Below are 15,104 nucleotides of genomic sequence, written 5' to 3'. Positions count from 1 at the left end.
GATTTAAGCATAGTCATCCATGGCTCAGTATGGTTTACTCCTTCGGACCTGCAATATTATCATGTTTTATTTGTTTGTTTAGTTGTTTCATATTGTCTCGTGCCACATTATTTTAGGAATACCTCCGATAGATTTCCCATAGCCCTCCGGATTTGTGGGTATTTCTGGTCACCCTGCTAAGCTTGAACACCAGACCGGTATCTCACAGGCCCACCCATGCACTATTGTTACAGGATAGGATTGCATAGAGAAGCAACATACCAGTCAGAGATACTTGTAGGGAGTTAAATATACTCAGGACCCCTGAAATTATGCGATAGGGGAGGGACAAATTATCTGGCAGGTTTGAGTGAATTATTGGACACTGAAAGTCACATTATGCAGTGTGAGGTGGCACATTTTGTGATATTATTACTTCATTATTTTGACATTTTTACACTTCTTAGCACTGTCTAGGCATTGGTTGCCCCTCATTGGTACCAGTTTAAAATCTAAATATAGCAATGATCAGCAGAGAGGTAACCAGTTAAGCTTTGCAGAGAGCCTTCCACTCTGTGGCTGCACATTTTGCTGCATTTTTATGTAACTTGTGAACTAGAAACAACATTTCTTATTGTTAAAATCTGCAGACTATGCCGCAGATGATGGGTAATGTGGCAAATGTAAAATCTATAATTATGTGGAAAATGTCATGGCCTCACAATCTCATCATTCCAGTGGCCCTTCATATAAACCACCTCCTTATCACTTCCCCTCCTGCAAGAAATAACTGCACACATATCAAAGACTTATAATAGCTCTAGTATTTTATTATATCATGATATGTACAATAAGGATTAGTGTAATAGAACCTAGGAATGCCAATAACATGATTGGCACATATTAGCATATAGCGATTCATCTTATAGACACTCTCAGAACATAAGATTGTATTAGAATGTGTAATAATGAAGGCATATGCATAGTCAGCAGGTGCATAGCTCTTCGGTTTTAGATCGATGGTGATCAGGCAGGCAAAGGCCCTTTGGAGTTTGTGGCCATATGAAAATGTAGGTGGGAATTCTTAATCACTTAATCACTTAATCAAGGGAGCAAATCAAGTAACCCACGTTTTTTTCCCTCTCCGTGGAGGAGTAGACCAAGTGGCGGCTGCTGTCAAACAAGTTTGGTGAGGCAGTGCAGGGAAGAGTAACGGAAAAAAATAAAGAGTACTTACCTGCCGGCCGCCGTCTCAGTGCTCATCTGCTCCTGTCTTGGCAGCCCATGGGCTGGCGCATAGGCTCCTAAACACTAATCCAGACGCTGCTATCATGCTGTTAATAATAATACCCAACATGAGAGAAGCGCTGGTATTGGTCTGAGTGGGCTGGTTTGGCGCGCACTCAGGGACAGTATGCCTGTTCTCCACCCGGCTGGGCAACACAGCTCGGGTTGGAGAGATTTAGGCGCGCATGTTGACAAGTGGCCAAACCGACATGCACCACACTCCACCCTGCTGCAGCTGCTGACCGTCAGGATGGCTCTGCCCTTAGATGCGGTCGAGTCGGCTGGCAGCCTGCAAGATGAAAGAGAAAATGATATTAAAATTGTATTATCATTTTATTTTTTATTTTTGAATCTGCTGGCTCTAAGCAGTGGGGTGATGTTACTCCGCTCTAACAGAGGAGCCACCACTGGATAAATCAAATCGTGCTTCCCTCTGTATGAGGAACACAAATCCAGTGCTTCTGCAGGCTTGCTTAAGGAAATATTAAACCATGGCCAACTTGATCATGGGGATTGTCCTTATAAAGCATCTATAGCGAATGGATAAGGAGAAGCACTGAAATACTCATAGTGTGAAGGAACATACCAAGGCTTTGTAAAATGTTCTATTTATGATCATCTGCTGTATACCTATGTGTATGTTTGATGTGCCCTGAGAGTAAGGACAGCCCAGGGTTTAAAAATATCCAGTGACAGAGGAAAGCTTATGTTTCCGCTCTAGTGTTTGCGTGGTGGAGGCTCAAAAGAACACATTCTCAAACATTACTCATTGCATGGTTGAGCAAATCAAATTTTCATAGAGCAGTAGTACTATTCTGGGGGATTTTAATATTCATTTTCATGATTTGGTGTGTAAAATGCCTATATCCGTGATAAAGGATTTTGCGGCACTTGACATGCAGCTGATCGCAAAGATTCCCACACCTGTAGAAGGGCATTTCTTAGACCCATTTTTTTCTAATGTTATTAACATTGTCTAATTATCCCCTTCCTTTGCCTTGCTCAGACTATTTTACGGTCCTGTTTTGCATTCACGTTCTGTCTGGGGCTCAAACGTTGATCAGCCAGATGAATTCCATTGGGAGGACTAGTCAAAGCTGGCTATTCAGAGCTCAATTCATCACGTAAGCACAATGCCCCAGACTAAGTAATTTAGTGGAAGTTGACTCTTGATAGTATGGAATCTCAAAAGGCGTAGCAGCGGACACTATGATGCCGCACCTAACATTCAGTTTCAAAGTAAGTCCTTAAGGTTTTGTGCTGCCAACCCCAACGCCAGCTGCTTTTTGGCGTTGCTGTGTTTTCCAGATCATAAAGAATCGTTAGTTCAGTTTTATGGAGGCGCACCAAGAAAAAGTCCAAATAAAAAATATATCGCTTATGTACGTAGAAAATGTTCTTTATTTTTAACTCTTTCTCTTAAAATACAGATCACCAGACAGTTTTATAAAACGAATCAGCCGACTGATCTGTATTTTAAGAGAAAGAGTTAAAAATAAAGAACATTTTCTACGTACATAAGCGATATATTTTTTATTTGGACTTTTTCTTGGTGCGCCCCCATAAAACTGAATTGACTCTTGATAGTATCGACATGTGGATTAGGTCCACAGTAGATAATTTGTGTTCCTACTATATGCAGAGCACAGAATTTTTCCACTGGACCGATGGTATAGTGATGCTTTGCATCAATTGAAAAAATATTGTGAAGATCTGGAAATGAAATGGCACTAATCATTCAGTAAGGAGAACAAACACATTTATAGGATGGCCTAAAGGACTATCAAAAAATTGGTGCATCAGTAGAGCTACTTACTACTCAAACGAACTCTCTGCAGTGAATAATTGCCCCAAAACTCTTTTTGGAGTTCTAAAGAATTTGTCTAACCAGAACTCTACAGCCTCCACTGCCCTTCTTACACATTGCAATGTGACAACATTGCTAACTTTTTATTAAAGAAAATACAAGATATTCAAGCCACTTTTTTCTGCTACATTCAGTGCCTCTGCAGATGTACATTTTCCATGTGTGCCAGGTGGATTGAACGCTTTTGCCCCACTAGAGGGGTCTTCAGTCATCGCTTTGTTGTCTGCCATTAGGTCTGGCTCTCTGCTTGATCGGTGCCCCCGTCGCATATATTGAGTAAGTTGGCCATGTCTACTATGGTGCTATTCACAAAACTTCAAAATGTCACCTTAGCAGAAGGTAGAGGGCTCTAGCTATCCCCCTACTAAAAAAGCCCAATCTTGACCCTCTTTTATGGTCAAATTACAGGCCAATATCTCTTCAGCCTACCTTAGCTAAGGGGCTGGAAAGGCATGTCAATCGGCAACATCCATCTTATGTGGAGCAGATTTTGATTTTGCATCCATAACAATCAGGGTTACTGCACTGAGTCTGCTCTCCTTGATGTCATGGAATACTTGCGTGGCCAATTAGATTCAGGCAGTTCAGCGGCATTGATTCTGTTAAATCTCTGTGCCGTATTTGACACAGTGAATCACTACTCTGCTGTGTCGTCTGGAAGGAATGGAAGTGCAGGGTACAGCCTTGGCATGGCATAGAGCTTTCCTGTATAATTGCACCTTTCAGGTGCATTCACATGTATACAGGTCGAAATCCCATCTGTTACCCGATGGGTGCCTCATGGCTCCCCCGAGTCCACTTCTGTTCAATCTATATGTTAGGCCCCTTGCTGTCATTCTGGAGACCCATGGGCTGACCCTTTCTTTCCATGCCACTGATACGCAAATCGTGATGTCCTTATCTACTAAGGCTAACCGAAATATGGAAGTCCTTAGCACCTGTCGGTTTGGCCCAAGGTTCGGCCTGGAGCCTAAAGCAGAGAAAACAGAGGCCCTGTTAGTAGGTAATCATTCATATCTCTGGGGTCACCACCTATGGCCATCTACTTTGGGCTGGACCTCCTCTCCAATGCAGGTGGTCAAAAGTCTGGCTGAAGAAAATGTTGGCATGTCTACTTGCTTCGGCCTGTCAAACGGTTGTTCAGACCTTAGTGATATCCAGAATGGACGACTACGGAAACGTTCAATATGTGGGTGTCGCTAAATCTCTGCTCAAGCGGCCTCAAATTGTTCAAAATGTAGCAGCTTGTATGCTTCTTTGTCCACCTGGGCTTACTTCTACAGACAGTTTGCTTTGTACTTTGCACTGGTTGCCTATTGAGCAGCGGGTCCAATTTGAGACCGTATGAAATATGCATAAGTGCCTTGATCATACAGGGCCTCTGTATGTAAGATCTCTGGTTTAGGACTACGTGCCTAACTGCGCTCTGCTTCCAAGCCATGTTAATCTGGCAGCGATTCCTAGGAACAGGAAGTCGCGGCATGGCGATTGGTCTTTTCCATATCTTGGCCCTAAATTGTGGAATGGTCTGCCACTTTCATTGAGAGCTTGTAATTCGCTCACAGTGTTTCGGAAGAACCCTGGGATCCCTTCCCCCCTTCCCCCCCTCCCCCCAGACCCCTTTCCCCTCTCACTACCCCAGGATGATTAGCGTGCTTTTCAAATATTGATTGATTGATTGACTTGGCTGGTTCCACCTGAATAATATGATGTCAGTTTAATTTCAAGATGTGGCTGTTTTCATCCGCATAATACGATTTAATGGATAAAGCACTCTTGCTTGGTGAGGAGGCCAGCGCTGGGAAACCTGACAAGGTAGCCATGCGCTTTACAAGTCACTTTAACATAACAGTGCAAGTTAGGTTAATTCAGAAGAGATGCAACACCACACTCTGGGCCAATCAATTTGAAGATCTCAAAGAATATCTTTTGGTTTAGCAAAGCAGGTATTTACCTGATTACAGACTACTACTCTTTTTTTAAATAAAGCCACCAATGACATTCTGTTCCCTTTTCCTAGATGTTTGCCTCGCCTCCTGTTGATTTCTTTTGTTTAGTGAATAGGTCAATGGAGCATATGAGCATATTTCTGGCCTGGCAGGTGCACTTGACAGGAGTTTTGTATGCATCTTCTTCATACGAGACTGACTAAGGCTTGATTGTCCCCTTCACCGACGATAAAGATAACTCCGTCTGCCCGTGTTCCTACAAGACAAAGGATGCCTTTGTTGTGGCACGTACTCACCTGTGAAATTAAATCCCTCAACTTACTCCATCTCTGTAGAGACTGAAGAAACTTTGGTTTGCATCTACTTCATAGTGACAGGAGTAGCATAGGGTTCCTCCCACATGCTTTTGCCCTTTGAGCTTTTATTTGAGGAGCTCTCTTTTCTGAGACAGAGGAATCCTTTTTTAGGAACTTTCCCATGCGGTAATGAGGAATCCTCGATGTGCTCTTTGTCCACAGAGACCAAGGATGCCTCTATTTTCCATTGTCCAGAGAAGCTCTGATTTGCTCCTTCTGAGAGGCAGAGTGTCAGGTTGCTCTGACTGCCAGAATGACTAAGTGTGACTCCTTTGTTTACTTTAAAAAATCCTTGAAACACTGGCTTATTCTCATCCTAAATTAACTGGGCACTGTTAGATACCCTCGGGTTTACTGTGTTCTTTAAATTCACTTTTCATTTCATTTCTGCAATCCCCAGAGATTTAGCAAACCTTTGTTACCACTATGCTGGAAACTCATGAAGGTCTTGTTTCCTCTTTCTGCTTCCAGAGTGAGGACGTCTGTTTTCCCTTTCTTCTTTGAGACTGACCTGGTCTCAGTTTTTTCACTTTCCATTAGCGCAGGCATCAGTTCGACCTCCATAAGGAGAGAGAGAATTATTTAGTGTATACAGGAGTGCAATTACATTCATCTGTTTGTGCTAGAAAGTACTGTAACTTCTCCCTTCCACTCTTGAATCGGTGAAATCCCCATCTCCTTCCTATCAATGTAAGCAGGAGGAGAACAATTGAAGACTCTAATCAAAGGCTTCACTTGTCTGTATAGATGTATATATAATTCCTACATTTTTTGGGGAAAGCCAGAATTAATCAAAATGTTTGACTGCAGTGCTGAGTGGTAATTGTAATCACTGCTGCTGAAGAGTGATGAATAAAGTATTGCTTGGAGCTAAGGACTTGTCTGAAATTGTAGAGGTTGGACATACCATAACTCCCTCAATCCAAGTGATTTTGGAGCTGAAGTCCTGAGGAGAAGACAATACAAAATGTGTGTCCTCTTTATGAGGGTGGATTAACCAAGAAAGCCCCCATTTAAAATGGAAAAGGGACATACAAATGCTCACCCAACATGCCTTTGAATTGTTTTTTTGGGTCAGACCAAAACTTGATTCAAAATCACTGTGATGTTGCATGGGTAAGGAATAAGGTTTTAAGGCTACATAGCATTTGCAATGTTGCAAACATTAGTATCACAAACTTTGAGTTTGTTTGCACTCTCCAGCAAGACCCAACTGACAAATTCCAAAAACGCTTAAGTGGTCCGGTGTAGCGGGGAGGTGGATGGCAGGTCAGGAGCACGGCTCCTCCAGGAGTGGGATCAGATTTATATACTGATGTTTAATGCTCTGGCAAAGGGTGCAGAAGAGGAGCACAAGTTTTGGTGTGCAACTTAGAGGGTGTATCCTCATTTGCCTGTAGTGCAGTGGAATACAATACAATATGCTATTTGCCTGGCTACTATAAAGTTAAGCTTTTAATAGGAATTTGACCATATACTGGCAAAATCCATTTATATGGCTTCCCCCATGTACTCGAGAAGCCAATATTTTCATGTTAAATCCGATCAACTAATTCTGACTTGATTTTTAAAAAATCTCTTCTGTTTAGAAATGTTTTGATATATTGAAATCAAAGGGAGAGGAGTTGGCCTAACGGCTAAGGCGCTCGACCTCGGACCTGGGGATCTGGGTTCGAGTCTCGGTAACGATGCCAACAACCTCCTGTGATTCTGGGCAAATCACTTAATCTCCCTGTGCCTAAAAAAAATGAAATTGTGTCCTCATGTAACGTAACTGGTGCTATGTAAAGCGCTCTGATAACTGATTCGGTTCGGGTCTAGTTCGCGCTATATAAAACTCTGCAAAAAAAAAAAAAAAGTGTTTCTTGATAAGAGGTTACTCTACTTTGCTTGACATCGATGCTGTAGTTACAAAAGCTGCACTGCTCAAAAGAAGAGGGCTATAAAACATGGAAGGAAGCCCAAATTTAAAGGCGTGCATTTATCTGCAAAATATTTGGCTCCATATTAGCTTCTTCCCTTTGGGATTCATTCAATGCTATTCCGATTGCCCTTTGTCGACCAGTCAACTGGACACAACCAACTGCGATGGTATAAGCCTCTGTGCCCGCATAATCTGCGGTGTTGGCAAGGTGAGCCAGTGTCCAGGGAACAGTGACACCATTGTGCCTTTTCAAAAGCTCTGGATTTTCCGAATGAAGCAGTGGTATTACAATTTAAAAGAGCTCTTGCTGGAGTTAATGGGCACTTTATGTTCCTTGGGTACAAAGCAGAAACCTATTGGTGCCAGCGTCCTTCGCAGAGCCAGTTCAACCATGCTTGTTCGTACTGTAGTGCTCTCAGTTGGGTAGCGACTTGGACAGTAAAACAAGTCAACTAGATTGAGTGTTTCTGAAAGGCCCCAGAATCATTTGTTTTTTATTTGCTTTAATTTGAATACAGTACACATAATTGTATACAACACAGTCCAAAAGAATCTTCAAATGACATCAACAACTCTAGATTGTGAACTAACTGTTTTTCAGTGGACATTTCTATCCCATCTAGGCTATTTATTAGTCGCCTGAGACTTAGATTTATTGATGAATGGCTTGATTGTCAATGATCTGACATTTTCCAGCCTGTATAAGCTCCTGGTACTCTACATAAGATATAGATATATTGGTTCTTTCGATGCAATTGGTAACTGATACCTACTTGAATAACCTTTTTAATGCCCTTTGGACATAGATCTGTTTTCCATTAATTAGATGTTTTGTTTTATTTCATATATGTATAACTCTAAAGCAGAGGTCAACTTGCTTGATGAGGTCTCAAAGTTTAAAGCAAGGTGAAAAAAAACAGACTCAGAAGTTGCAAACTTACCCAGGCAAAAAAAAGCACGTATGCAATTTGTATGGTTCCTTTTCCCGTAAGAAAGTCCACAACCATGACTAGGCAGTATATCGCAATGGGCCAAGCAATAGGAAGTGTATGAAGCAACAACAATTGATTATATTTTGTTAAATCTGTGTTTTTTTCCCCATTTCCATATGGTTGGGTGTCAGAAAGTCATACGAGTTTGAAGATTTACCGCAGTCAGCGCTGGAGAATCATCGAGCTGGCTGGGGCACGCAGAACAAGATTCTCACACGAACTCTTTCAGAGGAGAATGTATATGAAGATATTCTCGGTACAGTATGACCTCACATGCCGCCTGTTGAGAGTTTATCTGAAGATATTCTAATTAAAGAATTGCCTAACTTCCTGTCTGAAGAGAATGCATATGAAGACATTCCGAGTATAACCACGCAGGCTGTCTGTGGGTAGTATTTAGGAAGATACGGAGCATAACTTCTCCTTCTGCCTGAGAGTGTGTGTGTGTATGTGTATATGTGTATATATATATATATATATATATACACATATACACACACATATATATATATATATATATATATATATATATATATATATATATATATATGTGTGTATATATATATATATATATATATATATATATATGTGTGTGTGTGTATATATATATATATATATATATATATATATGTGTGTGTGTGTGTGTATATATATATATATATATATATTTCTATGTGTGTGCATATATATGTGTGTATATATGGATATGTATATGTGTGTGCATATATATGTGTATATATGGAAATGGATATGTGTGCATGTATATGTGTGTATATATAGATATGTATGTGTGCGCACATATGTGTGTATATATGGATATGTGTGTGTATATATTTTACATAGAATATGAAATCCACGCTTGATATGTATGAACTTATTCTAGAGACATTATAATCTTGATACACTGGAGCATATACATGAAATATTGTAAATGGAGTATAACCTCACATGTTGTCTGTGGATCATGTATAAGAAAATATTCCAAGTATAGTTTAACCCACTCTCCCCTCTAAAAACGTAGGTAAAGATATTGTAGGTAGTTTGTAAACCTATACAGTGTTTATGTTGAATACCTACAAACATTTTCTAGAGAAGGTATAAATTTACGCACTGTAGAATATATATATATAATAATAATCCACATTTGTAAAGCGCACAATCACCCGTAAGGGTCTCTAGGCGCTGGGGGCCGTCGGGAAGATTAAGCAAGCTATTGCCCAGAGTCACATGGTGCTGGGCTAACCTGCTGCCAGAGCCGGGGATCGAACCCTGATCCCCAGATTCCAGCGTCAGTCGCCCTGGCCGCGGCGCCACACCTCTCCTATGATTATGAGTAGGGTGTAACCTTCAATTTGTGTATGGAGAATATATTCGAAGTATAGTATAAACCCACATGTGTACGGCAAAAGTATATGAAGTTCTCCCTCTTGCGTTGCCAGAGGAAAATGTCCACAAAGATGGTTTAATCATATCAACACTGTCTTACGAGAAAGTATACAAAGATATTTTAGGTTGAGTGTAAACTCGCCAGCTGGCTGTGCAGAATATATCTGAAGACATTCCGTGTAAAGTCTGACCTAACTCACCGTTTTTAGAGAATGTATTTTAAGATATTGTCAGTATTTTCTGTTCACACACTGCTTAAGGAGAATATGTATGATGATACTCTAGAGTAAAACCTGTAGAAAATACATTTTAAGTTATCTAGGTAGATTCTAACCTCACTCTCTGTTTGTGGTGAATGTATTAAGCAATATCTAAGTAGATTCGAACCTCACACTTTGTCTGTAGGTAGACAATGTTTTGTAGGCTCTCTAGCTGGATTTTCACCTCATTCCTCTTTGTACAGAATGCGTTTGAGGTAGATTGTAATTTTTCTCTGTACAGAATGCATTAACAAATGTCTAGGTAGACCCTAAGCTCACACCTTGTCTGTAAGGAATGTATTGAAAGATATCTAGGTAGAGAATAATCTCACTCCCCTCCTTATAGAGAATTTGAGCAATATCTATGTAAAGCACATGACTTCACTCTCCGTCTGTAGATAATGTATTGAAAAATATCTAGCTAGGTTTTAACCCCACTCCCTGTCTGTAGAGTATGTATTTGAGGATATCTGGGCAGAACCTACCCTCACTCCCTGTCTGTAAAGGATGTACTCAAAGATATCTAGATATATCCGTACCTCATTCTCTGTCTGTGGAGAATGTATTAGATGGTAGGTAAGTCTAAGCTCTCGGTCTGTTTGCAGAAAATGTGTTTGAAAATATCTAGCCAGAGTACAGCGCCTCATACGGTTGAACGAGAATATATGTGAAGGTATTCTGTTTAGAATATAACCTCAGTTGCAGTCTGTGAAAAATGGTATGCAGATGTTCTAGATAAGAACAACCTCTCAAACTAAGGAGAATATGTAAAAGGTATTTAAGTTGGGCTTACCTCATCGGCTCTCTGTGGAGAATGTGCATGTTTACTTAGATGAAAACCTCATGTGCTGTCTGGAACACATGAATATCCCTGGCCACGTTTATAATCCAGCTGTTTCCTCTGACTAAAGAGCCAATCTTAGCTTATCTTGTAATGTTAATTTTGTACCTCGTATCATCAGTATTGATTGATTACTTTTTATTCCATTTTATTTATATGGTGCTTAGACCCTCAATGAATAGTCAAAACACTTTTTGCGGATATGTACCCTGTGATCAGTTGTATTGAAAACGCAAGATTGCCAGGAGCATACATGAAGAGTGTTGTTCTTTAGAAGTGCAAGGTTGTGTTTTGATTATGGTGTGCAAAGTTTGTTTTTGTGCAAGTGAAGTTTCACAGTTTCCTGGTGTAAGCTCACTTTTGCCCATGTGAAGTTTTATTTGCACATTGTGATGTAATTTTCATCATATTGTAAGAATTAAACCAATGCAAACTTTTTCTCTACACATTTAATTTTTGGTCCATAAATTGGTGCAAAAGTCCTAATTTTCAAGTAAATGTTTGGAAACAAAACTTTGAAACTTCATCAAATTTCAATTGATCTCAGTGTAGGTTGTGACTAAAAAAACTTCGTACTGCTTAGTCTTCATAATTGTGGGGGAGGGAGCATGTTGACAGTTTTTGCTCTATGCGTGAAGCCTGGCAGCTCAAGCAACGCTAGCCATGTTCCAATTACAAGTTTCAGTTTGGTGGTAGACTATAATATTCTTGATGGGATGTGTTGCGAAGCACGACTCTTCACACGAAAATTCATTTAAATATAATTTAATGAGACACTACAACGAGAGATTAGTCTTCGCTAGCCAGCTACCAACTGGCTACCACACAACAGTCCCTCATAAAACAAGATATGAATCCCCACACATTCTAATTCCACCAGATATATCCAATATAACACATCTCCCGTTATAACTCAAACAAATAACAGCATACCAATTGGTAAAATAAACCGAAAGTTCTTACTGTGGTTAATCAAGTAAAAATGCTGGTGATCTGCGCGACCTTTGATTCCTTTTCACACCTTGGTTTTCAGCTTCCTGCAAATCTTCTCTGCCTGAAGTTGCATGTCCTCCACCCTAACACACTGGGAAGCATAACCTCAACATGAACCTACTACAGGTTTCCTCTCCCAACTTGCATTCCCCTCCTTTCCGGCACAAAGCCACTCTTCTAAGATTGCTTCTCCCAATTCTCAATTACCCCTGAATAGTAGTGAGTTTTGGTTACCTTGAAAGGCTGCCTGAACTTAGAACTTTATCCATCCACCCCGATTTCATTTTCACCCGATCACCAACCCTTTACACAACCGTGCACGATTACATAGGGTTTCAAACCATTCTCTCCTCGCATCAACCACTTTCTCACCTATGCTGGAGCTACCTTAGCTTCTGGTACTGTACCACAAACCATCTCAAAGTGCGTCTTCCCAGAATTTCTATGTTCAGTTGAACGATAAGCCCACACCATATCCAAAACCATCTTCTCAACCTCTTGTCTATTCGCCGTCCATTTGTATGGTTCCTTTAACCTCAACAATGCCAGTGCCTTGTGGAATGTATAAAGAAGTATGGTTGTGCCTGACTCCACTAGACAACAAAAAGCCCTGCATTTCACTGGGTGTTAATTGAGTACCATTGTCTGTTATGACAACTGAAGGAAAAGCTTGTTCATTAAAAATTCCCTTCATAAGACAAATGATGGAATGGGTGGTTACCTCTCAAACTACAAAATTAACTACTCGGTGTGCACATCCACAACCACCAGAGGAAACCTTAAATCCACTCTTAATTCATTCATGAGGCCTATGAAATCTATACACCGGGTATGCCAAGGTCTCCCCGGGTTGTCAATGTGACTCATGACCAACTGACCACCCGCCTTCCTCCTCTTCTCTCCTGCCCTACAAATACCACAATTCTCCACCCACAATGTGATTTGCTTATCCATCCCTGGCCACCTGTACTCAGATTTCAGTCTCTTCTTTGGAAGAGGTTGACCCAAATGACCTTCCTGCGCTATGCTAATTAGTTTAGAGCATAACCCATATGGAGGAACACATTGTTCTTTCCTCAATAATAGCATTTCACCGGTCACTGTTGTTTCATTTAGTACCTTAACAAACAGCCTCACTGAAAGTGAGACTGCACTCTCTTCTTCTTCGAAATGCCACAAGACGCATCACTTCGTTCAGTGTACAATCCGCTTCTATTTGACATTTCCATTCATCAATAATTATAGCACCATCACTCTAAGCTGCAGCATCCTGTACTGAGGCCATAGCCCCTTCACTCTCCCTTCCCATCACAGAAAGACCATCTACCAAATGCCAATCAAGAGGTAGCTGAGACCAACAATCCGCTTGACAGCTTCTCCACCCTTGGATGTGTTCCAAGACACAGCAATACTTCTATAACCTTGCAGCCAACCTACCAACCCTTACCAGCACCGCCAGGTAGTAAGATCTTAATCAAAGGTTTGTAATTCATACGTAACAAGAACTGTGTTCCCAACCAATAAGTTTGAAAATACTTCACACCCCATGCTGTCGCTAAAACCTCTTGCTCAATAATTGAATAGTTCCATTCTGGGCTTGTTAACTCCTTGAAGCAAAAGCTACCGCCCATGAAGTGAAGTTGAGAAAACACAGCTCCAATTCCCGTGACGCTAGCATCCACAGTCAAAATGGACTTCAATTTTGCTTTCAAACGTTACTAAGATACCTGCATTGCAAAGTTCCGATTTCATGGCCTCAAACCTGTTTTTAGTTGATCAGCACCCCATACAAAATTAAATTTTCTTAACAACACCCTCAAACGCTCTGCTTTATCCACATACTTTTCCACAAACTTAGAATAATATTCAATCAATTCATTGAAGGACCGCAATTGGTCCTTGTCTGAAGGTGGTGGTGCTAATTTAATGAAATTCAACAAGCTCTCTTTAGGGCTAAGATTTTGCATTGATATTGTGTACCCTACATATTCTACTTGCTGAATTAAGAACAAACACTTATCTTTTCTGAGCGGGAGACTAGTTTCATTCAACCTGTGCAAAGCTTACCTGAGCTCCAGATTATGATGTTCAACAGTCTCACCCAAAAACAAAAAATCATCATGAAAATACAGGATGTCTACCATTCCCTTGAACATTTTTGACATCATTTGCTGAAACACACTTGCAGCAGAACATAAGCCGAATTGCATACACACAAACTGGAATGTACCTTCTATAGTAATAAACGCCGTTAAAGGTGTAGAATCATCATGTAACTTTTATCTGATAAGCATTCTGTAGGTCAAGTTTAGAAAAATACTTACCTGCCCCCAACAACAATATTAGCTCACTAATGTTGGGCAGGGGATACGTATCTGCCACCACATTCTCATTGAACAACCTAAGATAAATATAAAACCGACCATCACTTTTCTCCGTAATAACCACGGGTGATAACCAAGAAGGTTGTTCAATCACACCAATAGCAAGCATTTTCTCCAACATTTCCTTCACGGTTGCTCTAGCTAGTAAAGCAATACTCCTCAGTTTGTGCAGGACCGGAATAGCATCAGGCTTCAAAATAATTTCGTGCGCATATCCTTTCAAACACCCCAACTTCTCTTTGACGACCTGCTGTGCTTCCTGCAAGACGTTTGCAACTGATTTTTTTCTCAACAACCATGACTTGATTGGGTGCACATGGGTAAATAACTATATTGAGACCATTCTGATGCATCCAGCCTAAGAAAAGGTTGACTGCCACATACATTTTACCGTCAATCTTTCTCCCCTCAAACTTGGTGGTAGAGGACATAATCCCCATGATGTTATTAGACTCCCCGAGATAATCAGCCGGATTGTTGTCTTTGTGTAGTAACACAACACCAGGTCAGTGTCAGTAAAATATACTTTGTGAAATAATGGTATATGCAATCCGAATGTATTACCAATTTGTTCATTCATCACAAAATCAGCTTTTGACCTGAATGTTCTCCCTTTCTCTTGTTGGTCACACATAACCCACAAGATCCTCCCAGTCCACCTTTCCAAGTTACTTTCATCATTCACAAATGCTACTTTGAATTTCCTGTCATTACTACACAGAACTGCAAAATGTCCTCTAGGACCCCAATTCTGTACTTGTGTTTAAGTGCAATACAGGACTTAAACTCTGAGTTATGTAAGTAGTCACACTGGAAGCTTGGCTTGGCATGATGCTTCGGTTTGAATACTCTATTGCTGGTCTTCAACACTGCACCCACATCTTGA

General features: G+C 40.6%; 1 protein-coding gene across 3 annotated transcripts in view; it reads left to right on the top strand.

The window, feature by feature from the left end:
* DENND2A (DENN domain containing 2A) overlaps positions 1 to 15,104 on the top strand; it is a 333,243-nt gene that overhangs the window by 159,872 nt on the left and 158,267 nt on the right. For all 3 annotated transcript variants that reach the window (XM_078668189.1, XM_078668188.1, XM_078668186.1), the window contains one exon: positions 8,486 to 8,610. In XM_078668189.1, coding sequence (XP_078524315.1) covers positions 8,486 to 8,610 — 125 coding nt within the window. The remainder of the gene's footprint in view (positions 1 to 8,485; positions 8,611 to 15,104) is intronic.

Source organism: Lissotriton helveticus, chromosome 1_1 (assembly GCF_964261635.1).
Source record: "Lissotriton helveticus chromosome 1_1, aLisHel1.1, whole genome shotgun sequence".
NCBI lineage: Eukaryota > Metazoa > Chordata > Amphibia > Caudata > Salamandridae > Lissotriton > Lissotriton helveticus.
Note: the sequence above shows the minus strand (reverse complement) of the source record. Positions and strands in the feature narration are given on the sequence as shown.